The sequence below is a fragment of the Gadus macrocephalus genome, chromosome 8, assembly GCF_031168955.1.
Source record: "Gadus macrocephalus chromosome 8, ASM3116895v1".
Taxonomy (NCBI): domain Eukaryota; kingdom Metazoa; phylum Chordata; class Actinopteri; order Gadiformes; family Gadidae; genus Gadus; species Gadus macrocephalus.
In genome coordinates, this window is record NC_082389.1 from 11,565,308 (window position 1) to 11,590,888 (window position 25,581).

The window sequence follows — 25,581 nt, forward strand, 5'->3', positions numbered from 1 at the left end:
TTGATTACCTACATTCTTATTTTCTTTTTAATTGTAGGTCTATTAAAAATATATAAATACATCAATATCAACGGATATATACAGTGAGATTATGGAAATGTGACAATCAGTAGAAAAACAAAACTTTTATGAATCTTACGTGAAGGCACACAAATACCATGACTTGACACACGGTCAAAAACTGTGTGTCATGTGCACATTCCCAATTACAGTGTAGGAAATAGAGAAGCACAAAGAGACGTCTAACCCTAACCCTACTAGATCTAGAGTGAGAGGGGTTCTCAAACTATCTTTACAAGGAAGGGACCCCTTTACCTAGTACAAAACATTTTGTGGAGAATGAAAATGAGGAAGACAATCATTAGTGTACAGATGTACTTAATTGTACTATTGGGTACTCAGATTGAATTCTGGAGTGGAATTATTTAACTTTAATTGTTAATAGCCAATATACATATATTTCTAAATAGGATTTAAATGTCCCTAGTAGCCTACCTCTTGCAATCCCCCAAAGCACAGGAGTACACGTACCCCATGTGTGAAACACTGTACCAATCAGATTAAATGGAGTCATTGTGGTCTTTTAGCCAAACACGAGCATGAGAAAATGTCCTTTTGACTCCCTTTAAAATGATATGCCAAAGAATGACAATTTGGAGTTGTGATTAAATAGGTTACAAGGTAACAAAATCATAAACTGTGTTTGCCGGTAATTTCAGGAACTGCAGACACCATTACCCAAGCAGCTACGGAATCAGATTAGATCAGACATTTCCTCTTCAACAACAACATTGTCAACGCGGCTACATTTGTGTGTACGTGTGTGTGTGTGTGTGTGTGTGTGTGTGTGTGTGTGTGTGTGTGTGTGTGTGTGTGTGTGTGTGTGTGTGTGTGTGTGTGTGTGTGTGTGTGTGTGCGTGCGTGCGTGCGTGCGTGCGTGCGTGCGTGCGTGCGTGCGTGCGTGCGTGCGTGCGTGCGTGCGTGCGTGCGTGTGTGTGTCTGTGTATGTGTGCGTATGAGTGTGTTTGTCTTTCTGGGCTCTGAGTGCTGTTAGACTTATTTCCTGGTCGTTTTGCTAATTGAGCCTAGCTTGGCATAGATCGGGGGAAGGGGGGCTAAAGAGAAAGGGGGAGGTAGATCTAGAGTTAAATGAATATTAATTTATATATATAAAGAGAGCATAGATCTAGAGGGAGAGAGCGATAGAAAGAGGGATACATATAATGAGAGAAATAGAGTTACATAGAATGAGAGAGAGAGAGACAAAATGAGAAGAGAGGGAAAGAAACATATAATGAGAGAAGGAGAGAGAGAAACATAATGTAAGGAAATTAAGAAAAAGAGACATAATGAGAGCTGGAGAGAAAGAGACAGAATAAGATATATAATGTAAGAGGGAGAGAGAGAGAAAGAGTGAAAGCTACGAGAGAGACATAGAATGAGAGAGTTGAGAGAGAGAGCGAGAAAGAGAGATAGAGAGAGAGAGAGTTAAGAGAGAGAGACACACATATAATGAGTGATGGTGGGAGAGAGAAAGACATAGAATGGGAGAGTTTAGAGAAAGAGAGAAACAGAGCGTCATAGAATGAGAGGGAATGAAAAAGAGAGAAAAATAGAATGAGAGATGGAGAGCTAGAGAAATACAATGAGAGACTGAGAAAGAAACAATCTAAGAGAGAGACATAGAAGGAAAGAGTTAAGTGAGAGAGAGAGAGAGAGAGAGAGAGAGAGAGAGAGAGAGAGAGAGAGAGAGAGAGAGAGAGAGAGAGAGAGAGAGAGAGAGAGAGAGAGAGAGAGAGAGAGAAAAAGACATAGAATAAGCGAGAGTTAAGAGGGAGAGAGACAAAGAATGTGAGATGGAGAGAGACAGCCACTGGTTCCGGCACAGTGAGTCCTGCTGTTCACGGGGCTGTCACATGCAGGCCCCATGTGAGCCCGTTGCCGGGGCACAGCAGCAGAAGGAGACCTGCTCGGCGCTCAGCTGTGTACGATCCAGTACTGACTGTTCCCTCCCTTCCCCTCCCCTTCCCTCCCCTCCTCCCTCCTCGCCTCCCCTCCCTTGCTCAGGCTCTTTATGCCTGGGCTGCATCTGGCAAAACACAGGCAACGGTCACATTCAAGACACAAGTGTGGGTGTGACGTGTAAAGAAGGCATGTTTTGTTTGTGTCATTTTGCACAAGGCATGAACCCTTTACGTACAGTTGTGCAGCATGCAGCCAAGACTTGACGTGTGGTAGAATATTAAACAGGTGCATCGTGTGTGAAAATACATGTATGTCATAAACCAAACAAGGTTATAAACCTTACATGGCAAGTGCTCAATGGGCAAAATACCCTTCTTGCATTAGCAGCAGCTGAGTAGTTGGAAAACAGTAGTTGGGAGGCATATTGTTGGAAATATATGTAACTCTGCTGCCATCTGCTGGCTATGGGCTGCGCCTGCAGTCTAGAATAATGACAATTATGACGAGAAGCCATTAGCAGAGGATGTCAGAGTGAGTTATTGCTGGAGATCCACAGGAATATGTTGACGCATTTAAATATCATAATAAAAAATTGGCAGCCTAGTTTAATTTTCTGTACTCAGCTGGACGCAAGTTATAATTCGTGAAAAAATGCTTACTGAAACTAGTGAGAGGATCATAATTACTGGATAATAGGAAAATGAGTTAATGGATAATAATCAAATTGATTTGATTATCAACCTGTACGGTATTAATGACATGCATGAATCAGCAGTGAGAGACTCTTTATTCCAGCCCTATTAGTTCATAATTAAATACAGAAGCTTATCGAATAGAATGAGCAGATAATCACATTGTTTTAAGGACTATTGAACCAAATCACATTTATAAATATAACTTCTGTTGTACCATAGCTTGGCAACAATGTGAAGTATGTGAAGAGGCGACGAAATGCCTTGGCACGAGATAAAGTAACAGGAAAATGTATGCTCGGCATTCCAACACTGACATTTGAATGGTCCAGCTGTTACAAGTGTCTCTCTCTCCACCTCTCTCCTTCATCCCTCTCTTTCGGTTTATCTTTTTCTCTCTCTCTCTCTCTCTCTCTCTCTCTCTCTCTCTCTCTCTCTCTCTCTCTCTCTCTCTCTCTCTCTCTCTCTCTCTCTCTCTCTCTCTCTCTCTCTCTCTCTCTCTCTCTCTCTCTCTCTCTCTCTCTCTCTCCCTCAAACACACACACGTGTAATCTCTTACCAGCATTTAACATGTTATAACATTATTGAGTGTTAATGGACTATTGTTTACCATTACAATTATAGCATTATCTCACTCATAGCACAGAGTTTAAAGGTTCTGTCCTGGAGTATTCCTCTGTGAGATGAGAAGTTAATAATAATAATAATAATAATAATGGATTGAATTTATATAGCGCTTTTCTAGACACTAACCAGGCCCGACCATGCTTAGCTTCCGAGATCAGACGAGATCGGGCGTGTCCATGGTGGTAAGGCCGTCTAGAACGTTACAACCGCATACGCTGCATGGCACAATAAAAATGAATGATTTTACTGAATCACAGGGCGGTAAACGGGGGGACTTTAACCCCTGAGCATTACTGAGTCTCGTGAGAGGGGCAGACAGCTTCGCCCCAACAAGCCGCACAACCAGGGGAAGCCAAGACAGGGAGATGCACGCTGGCTCTCTCTCCTTCTCGGCCCTTCTCAGGAGGTAGATATACACTGTATTCTCTCTGAACGGCCCCGGCACAGAGGGGTGTAACTTTGGTTATTATTCTCATTGATCGTCTGCGACTCTGTGTTGCGATGCACTTTGCACCACTCCTACCATTGTACGTCTTAAATTGCTGTGATTTGAATTTGATTAACTCAGAGGCTATCATAAACGGTCTCATGGGCGCGATGGATTAACAAATGACATCTGCTGAAGCACATGGGGATGGCGATGATTGGTGCATGTTATAGAGTCTGTTTCCGTTTTAAACGTATAGCTTTCATGCGGGTATGTAGTTCGACACTTGAGAGTTTGGTGGTGTGAGGTTTACGACCTGTCCCGGGAGGCCTACACATTAACAGAGTCATATGACAGAGCGCCTGTCTGCACCAATGAATCACGAGAATCTTGCTATGAAAGAGGGGATCTGGGGTGGATCAGATGTATCGATTTGTTTAATAGTTTTATACCTGAATTCAGATGTAAGCATACATTTTGCACCTACATTTTTTAACTATCTTTGAAATTAACAATTCTACGATAACAATTTTTCTGAATCAAATCGATTTTCGAGAAAGTTTCAAAATTTGAAATCACAAATATTTATTATGATTATTGTTCTTTTTAATGTTTTTCAAAAGGGTTTTGACAGCTGGTTGAAGAAGTTGCCATGGCAATGCACAACATACGGAAGAGCCAATCCCTAAAGAACCTGTCAGGGAATCCAGAGGCGTCATGGCTCAAGACATCCAACCATCTCTCCCTAAACAGGAAGTCTGTGTTGCAGCTGGTGCAACAGTGAGTACTGCACAACTCTACATACATCTATAGCATACCATGCACATTAAAACATGCGGTCATGAACGATGATGTCATAGTACCAAGTCACCAAACATGGCCACCTTACAGGTACCAGAGCACTGGAGACCTGAGGAATTGTGAAAAAGCTGAGCTTGAGGTAACTATTTACTATTTGGTCATCAGCAGACGGCTTTCTCACAAATGGTCCTACAGTGACTGGAGATATATGTCCTAAAGACAGGTATAAGTTAGGTAAAGGTGAGGCACCTAGATTAGGTATAGATATAGATATGGTCGATAGGGTTTAAATGTGGTCGAGAGGGGTTTACATGTTTAAATGTGGTTGATAGGGTTTACATGTTTAAATGTGGTCGATAGTGTTTAAATATGGTCGCTAGTGTTTACATGTGGTCGATAGTGTTTAAATGTGGTCGATAGTGTGTAAATGTGGGCGAGAGTGTTTAAATGTGGTCGATAGTGTTTAAATGTGGTCGATAGTGTTTACATGTGGTCGATATTGTTTAAATGTGATCGACAGTGTTTAAATATGGTCGATAGTGTTTAAATATGTTCTTTTCCCTCACTCTCCACCTCATCCCTAACTCTCCACCTCAAGCTGGTGTGTAGTGAGCGTTCTGGCACCGATTGGCTGCCGTGCATCACCCAAGTGGGTGCTACATATTGGTGGTGGTTAGTGAGGTCCCCACTTCACTTTAGGCGTCTTTGAGTGTTATTAATTATTATTATTCTTCATGTTTAACCTCTGTTTTCCTTTTATTCCTAGTCTGTTTTACATAGTTTTGAATGATGACTATATGCTCTGTAAGGTGACCTTGGGTGTCTTGAAAGGCGCCTCTAAATTAAATGTATTATTATTATTATTATTATTATATATGTCTAGGAATAGGATAGGTTAAGGATAGGTATAGTTTAGGTATAGGTTAAGGAGCGGTACTGGTTATGTGTAGGTTGGGGATAGGTATATTTTGGTATAGGTCAAGGATATGTATAGTTTAGCTATAGGTTAAGGATAGCTATAGGTTAGGTATAGGTTAAGGATATGTATAGTTTAGCTATAGGTTAAGGATAGGTGTAGGTTAGTTATAGGTTAAGGATAGGTATTGGTTAGGCGTAGGTATAGTCAGGTACAGCAGTTAGGCATCACGGGGATCAAACCCAGTACCTTTTGGCTGACATATTTCATTGACCACTTGTGAGAATTTCATTCTCACAAGACACGACACACTCCATACAACGTAGAGCGGGAGGTGTGATGTGATGTGCGATGCCTTCCCTCTAGGCGGACCCCTTGGAGGGCGGGGGGAGCCCGCAGGAAGGGAGCTTCCCGCTCTGCAGGAGCCGCTCTGTGGAGCACCTGGCCGGCAGAGAGCCTGTGGTCAGCGGTACCAGCGCTCTGAGAGACCTGTTTGAGTCCAAGTCCTCGCTCCGGCAGGACTATGGCAGCAGCCCGAGGCTCCACACCGCGCCGGTCATTGGAGGACACTCCCTAGTGGCAGGGATAGGACAGAGCGCCTCGGAAAGGAACACAGGCCCTCAGGTAGTGTGTGTGTGTGTGTGTGTGTGTGTGTGTGTGTGTGTGTGTGTGTGTGTGTGTGTGTGTGTGTGTGTGTGTGTGTGTGTGTGTGTGTGTGTGTGTGTGTGTGTGTGTGTGTGCGCGTGCGTGCGTCAGAGAGAGAGAGAGAGGGAGTTTGTGTGTGTGTGTATGTGTGTGTGCTTTCACATTCGAAAACCAGCGTGTTAATCATTAAATATTGTATTGATGCTTGTGTGTTGACATTTATCCTGTTTTGAGTTTTGGTTAAGTATTAACCAAATTATTAGTTAATAATTATTAATTATTACTATTCAGCCTCATAATAATAGTAGCCCTATATGAATTATGCTTTGCTCGTTGTACTTTCACAGAAAGAAGTCAAGGATGAAAATAGCCACAGAGACACAACAAACGATGTACTTCCGGAGGCTTCTTTTAGATCACCCAAGTACCCCCATGGTGAGTAATGCTCCGTGAAATCTGACCAGGCCGGCGAGACCGCTGAAGGGTTTCCAGGACTGTCGTACGTGTATAAAGGTCAAAATGGTTGTTTAGTCATCCAAACGGTTTTCGTCAAAGAACACAGCAGGCGCATTTTAAAATTAGAATCAGTTGTTTTTCTGCTTCTTCCCACTTATTTATCCACATTGTCTTAACAATTGCTGTCCTATTTGAAGTCATTATCAACCGCTTTGAAGTTATGTTCTTTCTTTCTCTCATTCCTTATTTCTATCCTTCCTTCCTTACTTTCTTTTGTCAAAGTTGTCAAACTGTGGAAACTTGTAGGCAGTGTGTTTTTAAAGGCGGCTACTAGTGGCCCATTTTCTGCTGCTTTGTCTGAACCTGACCACACATGCTGTAAGGCCTACCCGTCAATCTCCCATGTGAGGTGAAAGCCTTGAGGAACAGGACATGAAAGCATCTGAAACAGAAGAGTAGAGTGAAGTCACCCGCTCTCAAATTACCGGCAAGCCACAATGTCAAGGCCACGGTGTGCCCCCCGCAAGCTACAGTGCTAGCTTAACGGTAATTCAAGTTCTTTAAGATGTTAGAGTCTCATCCTCTGTTGGTCATCCCAGAAAGATAAATACAGAGACGAGTGTGTACAAGCATAGCAATGCGTATGGAGCAACATGCTCAAGATAGACGCGTAGGTGGCGGTGGCGGTAATGACCGTGATGACTGTTGTGAGCGTGACGCACACCTCGGCGACCCCGGCCTCGCATGCCTTCGTATCCGAGACGTGACACAGCTCCGGCTGCTTGAGACACGGTTACAACCTCACAACAAACGACACGGGTGAGGGCTTGTGATCGAGGCCACAGTCCAGGATCAAGGTCTTTCTTGTTCATTTCCTTTATAATAGTGATAATAGGCTAATGACAAGATGCTGATACTACTACTACTACTAAAACTACTACTACTACTACTGCTAAAACTACTACTTCTAAAACTACTACTATTACTACTAATATACAACTACTACTACTTCTACTACTACTACTACTACTACTATTACTACTACTATACTGCTAGTACTACTAATGATAATAATAATACTACATATTATTACCCAATTTAAAATCATTTCCAATTTAGCAATAAACAAAGTGCATTTTTATAAAAGTCTTAAACTGTAAGCTACTAAACAAAAAGAAGGCCCAGTTCTCCAATTCCAGAACATGCCCTCCCATCAGGGCATGTTATCCATAGTTAATCCATCTTGTCAATAGAACTTCTTACCAAAGTAGGAGTGACACCACGTCAGAAGGTTGGATTCATATTGGCTTCTCTTGCCCGGTGACATCACGTCCAAGGCGCACCATTGGCCCATAATAGATATCTGACAGGGTTGCCGTGGGAATGGGAGGGGAGTCCCCCACCCATCTCCCCCTCCTCACCCCCCACGCCGGGGCCTAAAGGAGGTGATGGACTCAGCTGAGTATACCGTCGCCGTCCCACCCTACCAAAATAGCCCCCCCCCCCACCCCTCCCCACTAACCCCTGCCCCCCCCTGACCTGAGCAGCAGCTCTGATAAAAATCAGCTGTCACTGGGACCAGTAGACCAGAGAGAGAGCTGACCCTCAGAGACACGCAGAGAGACACACAGAGAGAGAGGTACACTCCCCCAGAGACACACACACACCGAGTGGAGCAGCTAGAGCCGCACCGAGCCCCACGCCACCAGGCTACAGGATCTATCAGGGAGCCTTATCGACACGCCAACGTTTGCTTCAGCGCCGCGCTGGGGAGCACCTATGTGAGTATTAACGCCCAGCGTTGTGGAGGGAAACATTTGGAAATGCTTTTCGTCGTATACCTTTTTGTCACGGATAAAGTTTCAATTTATAGATTATTTCACCAGAGTTGAGTCAATAGGATTTATATACAATTCATTTGAGGGGAAAAAATTATATTATTATAAATTAATTTGTATAAATGGTTTGCATGCATTTAATATTCCTATTTGTTTTGTGTCACGAAAGAGTTATTTAATATTGGGCCAGAATATTGAGGGTAATATTGTGGGCTCTACAGGTTAATTTCTCCATGCCCCAGGGTGTTCTACAAGAGTAGAGTACTAGGGGCTTTAGTTGTGTTTTAATGAGTAATCAGGGTAGGCTCAATGGTCGATATATTTAGGTAATTTGGTCGATAATGTATAATAGTATGAGTTTGTATGACCAAGGTCATTGGCTCTCCGGCGTGTTACTCATAACAGACATGAGTAGACATCATTTCCCCAACCTGGTCTCACAGGAATCCGTGAAATGACTACGGACGAATAACTCGAAATCCGTGGACACATCACGGAAACACGCCGATTTCCGTGATGTGGCCACGGAATTCGCTCCAATGCAAGTTAATGACGCTGTTCCGTGGCTCACACACGGATCCCCGTTTCAACGAGCGAGTCGACCACGGGGGCTTAACTCAAAACCCGGGGTGGTCTCACTGAAACACTTAAATTGTCCTCGTTGTGTCCACGGAAGTTGCTCCAATGCAAGTAAATTACAATGATATTCCGTGGCACACACACAGATTCCCGTTTCAATCTGTGTGTGTGCTCCCGTTTCAATCTGTGTGTGTGCCACATTTGACCACAGCGGGGGCTTAACTCAAAATCCGTGGTGGTCTGACGGAATCACTTCAATTGTCCGTGATGTGGCCACGGAATTTGCTCCAATGCAAGTAAATGACACTGTTATTCCGTGGCTCACACGCGGATATCGGCGTGTTTCCGTGATGTGGCCACGGATTTCGAGTTAAGCGTCCGACCGTATTCATTTCACGGATTCCTGTGAGACCATGTTGCATCTCCCAGCCTGTAATCCATCTATAGCCTGGAATGGTGGGTCAATCTCAGAGATCAGCCAATAACTGGCCTCCATAGGGTTGTCGTGACGACACAGGGTTACACTACTTGCATGATGTATACAAACAGAGGCGCAATGTGACACGATGTTGCATTGCTTTACTTTTTTCTTTCAAAATAATGGTTAGTGATGATTATTATAATTTATTAGAATATTGAGCGTGATCGAATTGAAGCCAGACTTTGCACACATCACATGGAATCAGATTTTCTTCTCATCAGATTTAGGGGCCACTTTTATACGGGGCCCCAGACCCGATCCCCATCCGATCTCGCTGGCCCTGTGCTCGCAGTGTGAACCACTCGGGTCCACCAGATCAAATCTGAGCATTCAGGTCACTGGCGTGAACTGAAGATCTTTGATCTGCTTTTTGGGAGGTCTGGCCTCCAGTGGGAGGGGCCCTCGACATGGTGGTGGCTTTTCATTGCAGTCTGTGAATGTGCATTCAGCCAGGAGCAGCTGACGGTGGTAAAGGTGGTGGCCCAGATAAATACCAACTGGATTTCCCTGTCATTTGGACAGCTGTCGGTGGCCCCCAAGGGCCCGTCGCATTACTGTGCCTCACGTTACTGAGGGAGAGACAAGAGGCAGAGGCCCCTGCTGGGGAACGCAGCGCTGGGGATAGTACATGACAGTTGACCTGAGTGTTTCTCTTTTAAAAAGCCTCTGGGGAGTACAAGGCTAAATGGGGAATATCTTAACATGCAGCCTAGTGATGGAAACTCATCCTCAAATCAGTCCTCTGAACAGAGAAGAACCAAAGAGCATTTCCCCTTAATCTCCGGAATTTAGACAAGGATCATTTCCCCCTGATGGTTTATTTGGTCCATTTTGCAGGAAGTGCCCATTTGCTTTTGCCCAGGACAGCACTGTTAGATTGCTAAAATTAAAAGCGCTTTATAAACAGGATAAACTGTAACTGAACGTAAGTGAGTCAATGTTTATTAATTATCATCAGCGGCAGCACTTTACTTTGGCGCTAACCGATGATAACAAATGATTGAACCCTGGGTCTTACAGGGGTTTATGACATCCACACGGGCCCACATGCAGCTCATTCTGCCTGCTCACCCAGCTATGAAAATGCTTTAAGTCCCGGCTCGTGAGAGGCGCCGGCCGTAGCTGCTGGGCCCTTTGTCCTCATACAGCTTACTGCGTCGAAAATGAGAGGCTAGCTAAAATGTGGACCATTACTCACACACACACCCACACACACACCAACACACACACACACACACACACACACACACACACACACACACACACACACACACACACACACACATACACATACACACACACACACACACACACACACACACACACACACACACACACACACACACACACACACAGGCCAGGGTCATTGACCTCCCCAGGCCAAAATTCGGGGCTGAATTTAAACCTCCCAAGTGTTAAATATTTTCCTTTTGTCTGGTGTCATGTGATACTCGTTCATCATGAGATACAAACCCATGTCAACAGCTTTTTCTCTCGTGAAACGATTAAGCAGTTAAAATGTTTTCCTTTCACGTTGAAACACAGCATTATTTCAGCTCGCCGTGATTAGTACTTCTCCCAAGAACGATAGGGCGTGTTCGTTTCGGTTGGTTTGAGCTCTATCGCAGGACATCACTTCCGCGGCTCAAGTTTGTTTTCCACAGTGTCAGCCCGCCGGTCGGACATTCCTCCGGTGAGGTGTTGACAGTCCGGTCCGGCGGGGAGCTCACAATAAGCGACGCGCGGCGAAACAATCACGCCCGCTCCAGCTGAGCCAGCAGTTGCTGTTGTGTTTTTTCCGGCGCGTCCTCCTCTAGGGTTTCACGCTCCGGCCCCGGGCTGGCGCGGCGGCGGCGGCCAAGAATTCCCACCAACTGCCGCCCTGTGTCGGCTCTTTTACCGATAGTCTTGGTTATATTGTTGTTTAATGTTTTAAAAAAAATACTGTGAAAGCTGCTTGTCATTACATTACTTTAAAAAAGATTTCCCAACTTTTCTCTCCACCTACATGGACTTTGAGAGGAAGAAAATAAATCACAGGGGTTAATTGAGCTAGTCGATGACTTCTGCTTTAGACATTTGTTTTCAATAAAATAAGTGTGGCAGGTTAAGTCGCAGATGAGTTAAAAAGGTACCTAGTTAGGGTTACAACAGTTGACAACGTTAAAGCAGTTGACAAAGTGGCGGTTCGCTGTAGCGTGCGACGACAACCACCTCTATCTCCGTCCACTCCAGTGGGTTCGCTTCTATTTGGGGACATTGTTTAACCCACTTGGGTGGAGAGTACTTCTGTCTAAGGCTCTGCCATGTCCATCGCAGACACAGAGAAGATAACAGACATTCCGGCGTAACTAAAAATACTCCTCGCTGTCAATTCACGCCCTATAGGCCCGATGCATGTTTTAAATAATACCTTTTATCAACTTAATGCGACATGTAAACCATTGATGATGACAGGACACAGGAAATGGACAGGACAGCCCCGCTCCGTTCATATCACATCAGCTGAAAAAAATTATATATCTATATAAAATAATAATATGAACCTACAATGAATACATTTGGGAATCAAACCCCAAACCCTAGCAGTGTTGATGCCTTGCTTTAACAATCAAGTCACACTGCACCACAGTTTTCACAGGCCCCAGTTGGACCTGAATCCCAGACCTCCCAGTCAAGCTACACAGTACATCCACTCATTCTTAAATCAACTGTGATAAATATGAAACGTGTTTGTGTCCCTGTCTCGCAGAAGGCCAGAAGACTCAGCCCCTGACCCAGAGAGACTTCCGGACCCAGAGAGACTCCCGGTCCCCGTCGAGACCGGACCAGGACAGCCCCACCGGCAGCACCTCCGTCAGGGACAGATCGGCCCTCTACCTGTCCCGAGTGGCAGCCACAGACCACGCAGGAAGCCCAGCTCCGCCCGTGAGTTCCTCGCATAGCTGCCATGCCTACAGCCTCCCCAAAACGGGGGGCCGTGGCCCACTGAAGGGGGAGGAGGGGGAGCATGTGGGGGAGGCATGCTATTCTTGGTTACAATGGCCGTTAGTCCAATCTATTGTACTTCTAATCTGCGGTGAGCTGAATTGTTGGCCCTTTATTCCGCGGAGGTTTTACCTTCCTGTTTAGACACAGATTTATTTAGTTTGTTACTTTTTACCTCGGTTTATGTAGTTGTAATACTAAGTACTTGTTGTTTGGGCGTAAAAGTCAATAATGAATAAAGTCTAATTATTGAATCATCCTCCGTTTTGTTCTCAGGAATTCCTTGGCACTTCAGAACCGAGACGTAAAGCCAGCAAGGTATTGTGTAATACTCATGATTTATACTAACAAACGTGTGTTTGGTTGTGCTGTGTTTGTTCTGTGTAGTTCACTCCACATAACGTAGAATGTTTCCACTCTTTCTTCTATGCTGTCACTCCTAGGCTTTAAAGCATGTTATCATCCAATAGGACAGATTCTTTAAAGCATTGCAATGCAAGATGTAAGCATAACAGCCTTCATTCAGTCAGATTTACAGCACATGATACATCGTTTTTAATTTAGTTGTAGGATTTTTCTCCATTATCTAACTGTTAGATATATTTTATATATATCCAATGATATAAAATGGAATGGATTCATCTCGAGAACAACTAAATAATAAAGTTATATCAAATGAAGGCAATTCAACACAAATAATCTACGAAAAATAGTAAACGAAACAAAACAAAATGTTAAATCTCTGAATGAAGAAAATAATCATAGAGACTAATTACACACTAACCCAAATGTGTCCACACCTTCAAGAGTGACTTCAATGTGCGTATTTGTCCAACATCTACTAACGGCTATGAAGTGTTGCTAACCTTGGCAAAATAGAGGATGCTGTGTGGTGTGCAAAACATGAAAGCAAGCAAGCAAAGAACAAGGTAAAGTATAGCTTAATTGGCTTCATGCATGCTAGTGTAACGCTTGGCATATATTCAACCATACAACGTGGCCAAACAAACATTGGAACTAACATTGCATCCTCTTTCTTTATCGACTTCAAGATGGCCGACGCAACCAAGAAAGTCATCGTTTCAGAGACGTCTCACAGTGACGACGACCTGCCTCCTCCTCCACCTCCGCCCGTCCCTCCCCGACCCCTGGACTATGAAGGCTCTCCACCTCTTGCCAGCCTCCCCGTGCCCCCACCCAAGGAAACCTTCTCTACCTTCTACCAGCAGCAGCAGAAGAACGAGATCAAGAGGCTCTTCAAGCACATCCACCCCGAGCTACGAGACAACCTGAACGACATGGTTGACGACGAGCTGGTGGAGGCCCTCCACTCTGATGCCGCGGAGGCTGCGGACGCCGGCTACCAGGCCGAGGTGCAGTCCATGAGGTGGATCTTCGAGAACTGGACTCTGGACAACATTGGCGATCCCCACACGACCAGGAAGCTGCTAGATGAAGAAGAACTCAAGGGTGGAGACGTCAGAGGCACCTCTTCTGTGTTCCAGCAAGTGGACGGCACCCAACGAGGCGCCTTTGCCAGAAGGCAGACCTCTGTACGAGGGGATGTTAGAACCTCGACGTGGCTGTTTGAAACTCAGCCGATGGATGCGCTGAACAAACTCAAAACAGAGGAGGGCGAACTGGTCGAGACCGTCTTAAAAGAACCTGTCAAGAGAGGCGATGTGAGAGGGGCCCGGCTGCTGTTTGAGTCCCAGACGCTGACTGACCTGGGCCGCTGCAGCTCCATCGAGGACTACAGCTTCCTGAAACTGAAGTCTGAGCTCCAGGAACAAAAGGGCGGCATCCAGAAGACTGTGAAGCTGTTCGAAGCGGATCCATGCTGTGCCATCAAGGACAACAGTGGCAACATGCATGAGGTCAGGTCCATCTGCAGAGAGGAGATAAAAACCGGCAGCACCAGCACCGCACGCTGGCTGTTTGAAACCCAGCCACTGGGCACCATCAACAAGGGGACGGATGGAGTTAAGATGATCCGGGGTATATCACTGGAAGAAGGCCAGAGGGGCGGCGTGGACAGCAAGAGATGGATGTTTGAAACACAGCCGCTGGGCATGATACAAGAAGGGAAGGAAAATATGGGAGCATTTGAAGGAACTGTTGAAAACAGAGGAGAGGCGATGCTAAAAGGAGACTCAGCTGAGGGGAATTTGGCCAAGGAGCAGGTACTTGGAGGAGATGTCAAGACTTCTCTTTGGCTGTTTGAAACCCAACCCATGGACAGCCTCAGTGAGAGCTTAGAGGTCGGACGTTTGCAAAAAATAACCCTCTCTGCAGATGAACAAGGAGCAGTCAAAGGCACCAAGCAGATGTTTGAAAACTACAGCACAGCAACCAGCACCTTAGTCAAGGAACAAAAGATTGAAAAGGGTGATGTAAAATCATTCAAAAACCTTTTCGAGACAATTCCCATAAGCAACATAACTCGTAGCGATGAGAAAAGTGACTCAAGGGAAATTAATATCACAGCAGGAAATGTTAAGGGCAACAAAGCATTGTTTGAGACCACTCCCTTATACACTATAAAGGACTCCTCAGGCAATCTCCACGAAGTCACAACAGTTAGCCGAGAAGAGCTAATCAAAGGCAATGTCCAAAACTACAAGTGGTTGTTCAATACAAAACCCCTTGACCAATTTACAGAGGGAAAAGAAAATGTTGAGGTCATTAAAGGTATTACTCGAGAAGTCGATTCAGCAGATGTCAACATGGCCAAATGGCTATTTGAGACTCAAACTATAGATGGAATCCATTCCAAATTCAATCAAACAGAAGCCAAGTCTTCTACCAAAGAAGAGCAGCTTCAGAAAGGTGACGTTAAGACCTGCAGATGGTTATTTGAGACACAGCCAATGGACATTCTGTATGACAAATCAGAAACCGTGAAAGACAAAGATGCCCTAGAGAACACTAATGTCAAATCCTTCACTTGGCTTTTCGAATCACAACCTCTGGCCAGCGTCAAGGACAGTGAGGAGCAACGTTTAAAGTGCGTAATGGCACAAGACTCTGTGAAAGCAGAGGTCGGTGTCGAAACTGTGAAGAGACTCTTTGAAACAGAGACTTTAGATAGAATCCGGAAGGACACCAATGTAGAAGGGGATGCCCGGTACGTTAGCCAGGTGGATGTCCAGTCTGGAGATGTGTCCCGAGTGAAGGAACTTTTTGAATCCCGCTCCCTTGATGAAATAGGTTCAGAGATGGTGACGACATCCGACACACAGGATCTGGCTGAGCACATTTCGGAGGGATCTGTGCACAAGTTCACATGGATGTTTGAGAACCGTCCCATCAACATGATAAATGAGAAAGACAAGGCTCTAGCAAATACGCAGAAGATCAGTGAAGTAGAGGGTGGGGATGTAACTAATAAGAAGTTTGTATTTGAAACCTTCTCTTTGGACAAGATCCACGATCAGCCCTTCGAGGAGAAGTCTGCCTGTTTTGAAAAGCCTGAGAGCAATGTTGATGTCAAGTCCAGCACCATGATATTCGAGTCTCAGCCCCTCTACGCCATCAGAGACAAGGAGGGACAGTTTCATGAGGTGACCACTGTGAAAAAGGAGGAGATTGTGAGCAGTGATGTAAGGGGAGCAAGATGGATGTTCGAAACAAAGCCCCTTGACGCAATCAAGGCAGATAATGAGATTTACGTGATTCGAGCTGTCACCCAAGAAGATGTCAAGAAAGGCGATGTGAAATCGGCCAGATGGAAGTTTGAGACCCAGCCATTGGATTCCTTCACCAGCCCAGATACACCTGCTGTCTTAGACGTAGAGGACATTGTAAGAAAAAATGTGCAGCTTAACAAGCAAATCTTCGAATCAGACCAGGCGGCCCACAAGAATTTTGTTAGAATGGTTAGTGTCACAGATGTCCAGCAAGGTGATGTCAGAACCTCCACCTGGCTCTTTGAGAACCACAAGATTGACAGTCTCAAAGGTGACTCCGAGGAGCAAGGCACAGTAAACACTGTCCAAAGAGAAGACAAGGGGAAAGGAGATGTGAAACGTAGCACATTTCTCTTTGAATCACAGCCCCTGGACAAGATCAAGGAGGCTAACGATACCTTAGTGCCCAGCATTGAGCAAGACAGACCAAAGGCCGATGTGAAGAGCACCACTTGGCTTTTTGAAACCACCCCGCTAGACAAAATCACATCCAACAGTGTTGCTGAAACCCTCACCCGTCTACATGAGCTGACCTACCTTCACTCTAGTGGTATTATAATAGAAGCAAGTGAGGTCAAAAATGTTACAATGGCAAAGTATCAGCTTGAAGAGGGCGTACAAATACAGAACGAGGAGGTTATTGAGGGAAGCATCAGGAACATCATGCTGCAGTTATTATGCAAACCAACACTTAAGCCTCAGATCACGATCATCAGAGAGATGGAGAAAGGGGATTTGAACACCACAGTGGTAGAACTTCCTGTCAACCAGACGACAGCCGCAGCCACCAATCCAGAGGAAGATCAAAGAGTAGTTATTGCCCAGATGATTGAAAGCTTACTTATTCACACCAAATCTTTAAAAAAGGGGATCATAATGCAAGAGTGCGCCGGGGGACATGCAGAGATGACTGTTTACTCGTTAGTTCACCACTGTCAAACCAAAACCGAAAGTGAAGATATAGAATGGAGAGGCATCAAGTCCACCATCGGAGATCTGATGGCAACTTCCAGTAGTCAAAGGACTGCAACGCCCTGTAGAATAGATGAGAATGAAAAGGGTAATGTGAACTTATACAAAAGTTGCATTGAGAGAGGTGACCTGCAGTACCTTAAGAGTCTTCAAACTGAGCTTCTGGAAGAAGACCAGTGTCAAAGCCCTTCATCCAGAGAACGCATTGAAATACTGAGGGGAGATATCAAGGAAGCTCAGAGAAGTCTCTATCAGCAGAAAGACCTGGTGGAGCGCACCATCTGTGATGTGCTGCCAGGGGACGTGAAGAATGTCAAAAAGGTGTTCACATCAGATTGTGCCTATGATGTTGACATCCCGAAAGAGGAGATTATCCCTGGCGATATAGCGACAGCTAAGCAACAACTGTCAACGAAGCAAAGCTTGATGATGGAAAAAGAGGAGGTTGTGGCTGGGGATATCAAGGCAACAATGCAGTCTTTGGAACGTGCAAAGCAACAGAGCATGCACGTGGAGCGTGAGGCGATCAAACCAGGAACCATCTATGACATGGACCTGTCCACACAAGGGACTGACATGGAAGAAGGCCAAACTCAGAAAGAAGAAATTGTTTCTGGGGATGTGAGAGCAGCCAAAAGATCCCTTGAAATGGCCAAGAGCCAAAGTATGTACATGGAGCGTGAAACGGTCGTCCCTGGAAAGATATACAACGTCAAAGTCTCGGCACAAGAGCAGAGCTCCTCAACAGTAACAGAGACGCATTCTTCCTCCAGTGGCCAACAGATCAGAACAACTTTCCAAAAGGTCAGTGAAGCCATGAAAAGCCAGAAAAGCCATGATGCATTTCCATCTAGTGAAAAAGATGAAGTGTCAAAAAGTGCTGTTAGGGCGAATTGTTGTGCCAAAGATTCCCTGTCACTTCCTGTAGAACAGTGTGAGGTTCAGACTTCAGAAGAAGAGGCTGAGGTTTTTAAAGGAGATGTGAAGGCAACGATTAGGTCGCTGCAGAGCGCAGCGATGGAGCATAAGCTCCCAGAGAAGGAAGATATTGTAAGAGGTAACATGCAGTTTGCCCTCCAGTCTCTTGAGAGGTCTAGGGTTAATGTATCAAAGGGAGACTATAAAACAGCAATGATATACAGGAATTCAAGCAGAGGATGTTCAGGAAATGGCCCGATTGTTAAGAAGCAGGGTGTTGTTGTGTCCATGCCTCCCTCTGACACTGAACTCCTGTCTCCTTCGATTTCAGTAACTTTCGAGGAGCAGCCATCTGTTTCAAGACAGAATACAACAATCCCAAAACCTGTAACAATTCAAAATGGAAACCCCTCATCTTATCACCGTGAAGACAAAACGACACCCCAACTCCCCCAAAAGGCACATGAGAAACCCCATGGCCAGAAGCCAACTCTCGCACCAAAGCCAGAATGGACTAAATCAGCACAGAGTAAGCAGCCACAACCTCGGCTTGAAGCATCCTATCCGAGTGGGGAACAAAGCCCTGTTATACCACTGAATACCAAGCACAGCGTTCAGACGCCAACTGTATCGCCAAACAACCCACAAAGAACCAGAAGACATGGCATAATATTCCTTAACAGGGAGGTCACACAGGACACATTTATTCCGAAATCTTTTGATGACACAACGGAGAGTTTTGTTGAAACTCAGGCTAATGTAGCAGAACCCACAAAAGGCACTCTGAGTCAAACTGACACAGAATCATTAAGTTCTGGAATGGCGGAAACTAAAATCGACAAAAATGTTGTACGGAAAATAAATGCAGCAGAGGAGATTCAGAAAAGCATAACGAGTTATTCAGAAGGAGATAGGGATGAAATTAGTATGGGCTTTCAAACAGCTCTCCAGAACTTTGGGAGAAGAGAGAAGCAAAATGATGTGTCTGCTTCCATTTTATCTAAGAACGTTAAAGTAGTTAATGATATAGTTGTGCAAGAAAGGCAGGCCAAGCAAAGTACCGCAGCCAAAAAGAAATCCATTGTTAACGTTTCATCTGACCAGTGCAACAATCAATTGCAGGAGGAAGCTGTCAACTTTCCAACGGATACATATGCAGTCCAGCCTAATGCCCTGAATGGTGAAGAACAAAAACGGCCCGAGGAGAGAGTTGTTTTCAGGAAAAAGAAAGCAAAAGAGACTGAGGATCAGCGACGACAGAGACTCTCTGTCCACAAAGACGAGATAATGACAGGAAACGTGAAGGCAGCGATGGGGATATTTGAGAATTTAAGAAAACGAGAGGAACTCAAGATAATCCTTTCTCAAGTGCAAGAGATGGAGGGCGATACCAGCGATGTAGACGTTGGATCTATGAAGATGTTGTTTGAGGATGTCCCTGCTTGGATCGCCACAACAAGCAGAACCGCCAGGAAAAAGAATAGGAAGGAGGAAAAGAAGGTGGAAATGGATGTGTTTGATGATGACCTGGAGAGCACCTCCTCAGTGGAAACCGCATTCGAAGATCTGGAAAAAGCCAGCAAGGACATAATGGACCTGAAAGAACAAACATTGGCAAAGCTCCTTGACATCGAAGAAGCCATTAAAAAGGCCTTGTACTCCGTCTCCAGTTTAAAATCTGAAGCTGACATTGCAGGGCTATCAGGTCTGTTTGATGAATCTTTGAAGTCTGAACAAAGTTTCCAGCCTTCCAACAACATCAGGAAAATTAGCATTGTGTCCAGCAAGGCTAAACCCCAGCTCAATAAAGAGACAGGTGAAGTGTCTGAGAAAAATAAAGATGCAAGCCCTTCAAAACAAACCGATGGCACCTCTAACCAAGCACGCCGTAAACCCCTTATAAGACAGAGCAGTGCGCCATCCTGCCCTTCCTTCATCTCCATTCATTCTGCTGCCAGAAAGAACGCCGAGCAACCAAAGTCACCAATGTCAACATTCAAGCCTAAAACAGAGGGAAACTCAAACGGCGATCTCAGCCAGACGTCAATCCACTTCCAAAGCCCCGCTACACCAAGACGCAAGGTCAGTGTCCTGGAAGTGAAGACTGTTCCAGAACCTGCTGTTGGAATAATCGGCACCAAAACTGTCAGCGAAACGTATGAAGAAACTGATGGCTTTGGCAATTCATTTGTTTCCTCAAAAACCTCCACAGTTGTCACCAAACAGTCAAACAGCAAGGCGTCTGCGCTGTTCGATGTTGTGGGCAGCCCTTCAAGATATGAAGTCATGACCCCCCCGATGATGCAAAGAAGGAAATTTTCGGAAAGTGGGCTGAACAATACAAAAGAGGAAGGCACAGTCTTTGTAACATTTAGCCAACCAACTGCAAAGCACTAAAAAGCACCGCTTTCCCTTTTAATAATATATGTTATGCAATCTTTAACATAAATGTCATATGATTTATTCCTTTTCGAATGAAAGCATTAAAATGTTAACTTATGTCCATGAATTATTTTATACCATGATTATATAGTAAATGTTACGTTTTTTTTTTATAAATCATTTTAAAACAGCGGATATGTCCTATTGTTTATAAGTCAAATAAATGTGTCAAGTGACTAAGAGGAATCTGCTTGTTTTTGTTTATTGTTTTAGATCATTTTAAGAACACCAGTATATCATTGTATTGGATAACTACAAAAGTACTGGAAGACAATATACAATTCTATAGTTATCAAGAAATATTATTAATCATATTATGAAACACAGACAACCTTTACTGTCAGTAAAAATAGGAAATAAAAGGATGTCTCCAATTTGTCAGAGGATTAGCACTAATTACCTCTAACCATTAATGAAAGTGTGTGGAAACCGTGTCACTTGGAACAAATACCAAACACACCCATATAATAGGTAGCTAGTAAATATTTGGAGAACGAACTCAAGCCAACACTCATCATAGTAAGAACGTTTAGAATGCAGACAATTCAATAAAACAAAGGGCCTCACCAATAGTATCACATGAACTATATGTGTAAATTAAAGTTATCTTCATATGAAAGGACATTCTGAATGACTTAAACTTTTTCGAGAAGTAGCTAAACAGTGGTTGTCATCCTATAGTTCCAGCTTCCCACCAAGGAAATGTGTTCAGCCTGTTTGACACCAGTCTACCCAATGGAGAAAATGGTGGCCAATAAACTTATCCTGCACAAAAAGTGTTTCTGCTGTAAACACTGTCAAAAGACACTGAGGTGAGACTTCTAGAGATATTATTCACTTCAAGTCTTAATCTACCGTAAATCAACTGTAAATAATTATACTATAAATCAATTTGAAAGATAATATTTTCTCTGGACTACTGTTTACGATTATTCTACACATCGATATTAAATCAAAATCTTTAGTTTGTGTAAATGTTATGGTTTGATTACCATGTGAACACATTCAAGTAAAGTGTCTTTTGTGAATCGTTAAATCAAATCATTAATTCAAATCCTACCCTATCCCTTTGGTTTTAAATTCATACATTCTTAACAAAACAATTATTTATTTAATTACAGCTTGCACAACTACTCGTCCCTCTACGGAGATTTCTTCTGCATCTTCCACTACCAACAACTATTCAAAAGGAAGGGAAACTATGATGAGGGGTTCGGACACATGCAACACAAAGACCGTTGGCTTCAGAAAACTACCAAAACAGATGAACACGATGTCAAGAAAGTCCCTAATATATCACAGTTGCGGTCAAATGTGGCTGAGGGCTTAGAGTCCAACAGTAATGTTTTATCCACCAAATCAGGCTCCAAAAATCCATTGGGTATAGAGCAACCCATTGATATTAGGGACAGGAAGAAGATAATTTGGCCTCCGCAGAAGAAACAAACAATTTGTAGTGTTGCACAGCAGTCATATATAACCACTGGTAGAAACAAAATGCCAGATAATGGGAAACCCCCTGCTTTTTCAAATAATACTATGACTTTAAAATATAATGACGCTGACAAGAAAGAATCGAAGATGGCTAAGGGACAACTTAAGGACACAGAGGGCGAAATAAGTGCAAGGACTTCAAGGTCCTCAATTTCAGGTGTCAATGAACCAATAGATGCACAGCATATTAAGGCACCTGGTAATCTACAGTGGAAGGAAACCAATTCCTCTACATTTTCAAATAAACTTAAACTAGAATACATTGATAAAACCGTGGTGGATTCTTCTTCACCTTGCCTAGGAAAGGGCATTGCTATCACCGAACATAATACAAAGGACTTAATTATGAAACCCACCACCATAGACATTGATCATTCTATGGCTGAAGATCAGATATGTATCCCAAGTAAAACTAAGAAAACTGTGCGGTTTGCCCCTAATGTTGTTGAGAGTAGCCAGTCACCCTCTGATCTGTGTTCAGAAGCGGAAGAAATTTCAGAATCTGAATCCAGCCAAGGCAAGGTAGACAATGTGATAACCCATAACCCTTATGAATACAGACACAATCAAAAATCAAACAACCCTTCAGATCAACAGCTTGCCAATGTAGAAACTCGTCAAGAGATCCCAAATAGCGAGGAAGACAGTTTGAACCGACTGCAAGAGAAGGGTGAATCACAGACAGATGATGTGAATGTCCATTCAACCAATGATGAGAAGCAAGCATCTGCCCAAGAGATGGCCAAGATATTAGATGACACAGAAGATACATCTGTGGCTCACAGTGAATCAGCTAAACAAACCAAAATGGAACAACAACAAGGACATTTGGAAAGCGAAGAGAGGTCTTCTGAAGGGAGCACAACTAGGACCGAACAAGGAGCTCCGCCGCTGAAAACGGTGACAGGTGTGAAGTCGGTTATTCAGAAATCTAATTCTCTGAAGGGTTCTCCTGCAAAACCGAATGACAAGAAGATCATAAAAAAGGGTTCTTGGTCCAAGGAAAAAAGCCCTCGGTCTCAACTTTTCACATCTGGTGGAAGTGAAAGTGGGAGCAAAACTGGTGGAATCCTAGGAAAATTCTTCAAGTCATCAACAGGGAAGGGGATCAAACAGACAAAATCACAGAAAGTAGAAGAAGGAAAAGAAGCCGTTCAAGCAGAAGAAAAATCCACAGGCAGGGACCGCGGAATGACAGAAGAAATGGCAAAGGATGAGGTCAAATTACTAGAGACATTCTCTGAACAGGAATCAGTGAATGATGTGAAGGAAGATACACATGCTACTGCTATGAATTCATTTGACATCACAGAGGTAACCCCACCACTCAAACCACCAAGAAGTGACCTCACTGCTGATCATCAATCAGACATTACATCACCAGCCCATAGTGCCAGCCTAGAACCTGCTGAAAGTACAAATCCATCCGTCAATCCACAAGCAAATTCAGAAACCAGTGAAACAGATGAACTTTTTGCCATTAAAGAAACCAGTGGAGAAAACACAGAAGGTCCACCACACATGAGTTGCGTAGAAAATTCAGATAATACCAACTTAATTGCCAATCCACAAAGCAGGAAGACAGCTGCAGAATATCCTGAACATAACAGGATGGTCTCACATGAGACAATTGATCTTTCAGCTACTCAAGATGCCAGTGGAGAGAAAGATGCCTTACCTTACATTTCCAGTGCAGAACATGCTGATAATGCAAACCTACTTGATACTGCACCATCAAATCCACAGAGCCATGAGACAATTGATCTTTCTCTTCTTGAAGATGACAGTGAAGAAAACACAAAACTATTTACCAATCCACAGAGCAGTGAAGAATCTCTTGAACATAACATGTTGGTCTCACATGAGGCAATTGACTTTTCTGTTATTGAAGATGCCAGTGTAGAAAACACAAACCTATTTGCCCATCCACAAAGTAGAGCTATTGTTGATATTTTTTCAACTGAAGATGATAGTGGAGGAAAACCAAATATTGTAAGTGCAGAAAATACTGACAATACAAACCTATTTGATAACCCAGTGGGCCGTGAGACATTGGATCCATCTCTCATTGAACATGACATGTTAGTCTCTTATAATACCTCTACTGTTGTGCAAGCGATGATCAAAGATCCTTATGGGTCCACCTGCCAGTCTATATCAGATGACCCCTTTCAAGAGGAACCTCAAAGCATTGAAGAGGACTTATCTAGTTCAGAACAATCATTCATCAGTGCAAGTGATACAAATACATCTGTCCCTATCCTGCCAATTCAAGTGGTTGATGTACAAGAGTTTGTGGCAGGACCGCGTTGTGATGCATCATCTTCCAATGTGGATCATGTGACTCCTCAGGAAACTGAAGATCCTTTCACTTCCTCAGACGCTCAGACGATTATTACCTCCTCTTCCACCACCAGCACCATCACCGATGACATCTTCGGCCTCTCTTTGGGCCACGGTGTTCTGACCAACGAGACTCCTGCTGAATGTACTGACCCGTTTGAAATGATTCAACACAACACAGCTGACAACACAGGGGGCATCGGGAGCCTCACAGTTCAACCCTTCGTAGGCCTCGATCCCACACCCGTAGCGTGGCGTGAAAGTCCATCCAGCATAGATCCTTGGAGTTTTGGATCAAACTCTCAGACAGGAGAACCAGAGGTCCAGCCAGACTTTGATATCTTCAGTTCGGGAAACTGTGCTTTTTCGGCCCCACCAGCAGGCGATGTCTTCGATCTCAGTTCTCCTGAAGCATCCGCCAGCTTCCAGCTTTCAGATGATATCTTTGGTGTCAGCGACCCCTTCGCAAGTGGTGCAGATATTTTTACAGTCCAGCAGCCCAGTGGGACAAACTCTGGTACAGTGAGCAACATTCTAGGCTTAGACTCCTCATCCATCACAGACCATCCAGTAGAGAGCAACCCTTTAATGGGTGACATTGTATCACTAGAGGCAGGAAACCAAGCAATAAGTAGCACAAACACAGAAACCAACTTTTTTGGTGATCTTTGCAGTAGCACTGAACAAAAAACAGAAAATCCTGCTCCAAACAATAGCTGGATGGATGACTTGTTTGGCTAAAATTGGTTAAGCATTGCTATTTGGTAGAGAAACCATCTAATCGGTAATGTGTCAGGCAATTGAATGTTGTCTTTTAACCTTTTAACCATGTGTCCACTGCTTTTAACCATAATGTCAATTTACTGTAAACTTTAAATTATTAATTTTACCATTTTGCTAAGATTTATAGTGCCAAATGAGAACAGCATTTCATAACAAAATGTATTATTTGAATATACAATGAAATCTAAATTGTATATTCTACATTTATGATTTATTAATAAATATGACAATAATAAATAGCAAGCTTAAGAAAACAATGATCCAACAGACAAATGTAATGTTTAAATTGTTATAAAACTTTAAAATAATAATATATATACACTGCTATAAAATAAAATAAATACAATCGCATTGTCCTTTAATGGTTTGATCTCTTTGTTCCTCTAAAATATTGCCCAGTCAACCATAGTCCATTACAACAGGACCTTTAACTTACTATGCCTATGCTTATTTAAGCAATATTATATGAGAGCGAGTCCTGTTATACTGAATATCAGCACGGCTGTGATTCGGTCGTAGGTGCGA

At 43.7% G+C, this 25,581-nt stretch overlaps 1 protein-coding gene across 5 annotated transcripts; it reads left to right on the forward strand.

Moving 5' to 3' along the window:
* The first annotated feature begins 3,523 nt into the window (after positions 1 to 3,523).
* Positions 3,524 to 25,482, forward strand: xirp1 (xin actin binding repeat containing 1). Of its 5 annotated transcripts, none has more exons than XM_060058947.1 (9): positions 3,524 to 3,690; positions 4,335 to 4,491; positions 4,603 to 4,651; positions 5,795 to 6,052; positions 6,421 to 6,508; positions 12,180 to 12,355; positions 12,692 to 12,733; positions 21,118 to 21,248; positions 21,558 to 25,482. In XM_060058947.1, exons 2-9 carry the CDS (start codon positions 4,364 to 4,366, stop codon positions 25,012 to 25,014), a joined length of 4,329 nt encoding a protein of 1,442 aa, XP_059914930.1. In that variant the 5' UTR covers positions 3,524 to 3,690; positions 4,335 to 4,363; the 3' UTR covers positions 25,015 to 25,482. The 5 variants fall into 5 exon arrangements, with proteins under 5 accessions (XP_059914930.1, XP_059914929.1, XP_059914926.1 ...); XM_060058946.1 differs by lacking the exons at positions 21,118 to 21,248; positions 21,558 to 25,482 and adding exons at positions 13,468 to 17,880; positions 18,326 to 18,465 and having other exon boundaries at positions 3,536 to 3,690; XM_060058943.1 differs by lacking the exons at positions 21,118 to 21,248; positions 21,558 to 25,482 and adding an exon at positions 13,468 to 20,622 and having other exon boundaries at positions 3,536 to 3,690.
* Positions 25,483 to 25,581: the final 99 nt, after the last annotated feature.

Excerpts from the sequence above, each read along its gene's own strand:
- xirp1 (XM_060058943.1), top strand. The coding sequence starts at position 4,364 with ATGGCAATGCACAACATACGGAAGAGCCAATCCCTAAAGAACCTGTCA. Across the intron at positions 12,356-12,691 it reads CAGGAAGCCCAGCTCCGCCC|GAATTCCTTGGCACTTCAGA; the intron begins GTGAGTTCCTCG and ends TTTTGTTCTCAG. Across the intron at positions 12,734-13,467 it reads CGAGACGTAAAGCCAGCAAG|ATGGCCGACGCAACCAAGAA; the intron begins GTATTGTGTAAT and ends ATCGACTTCAAG.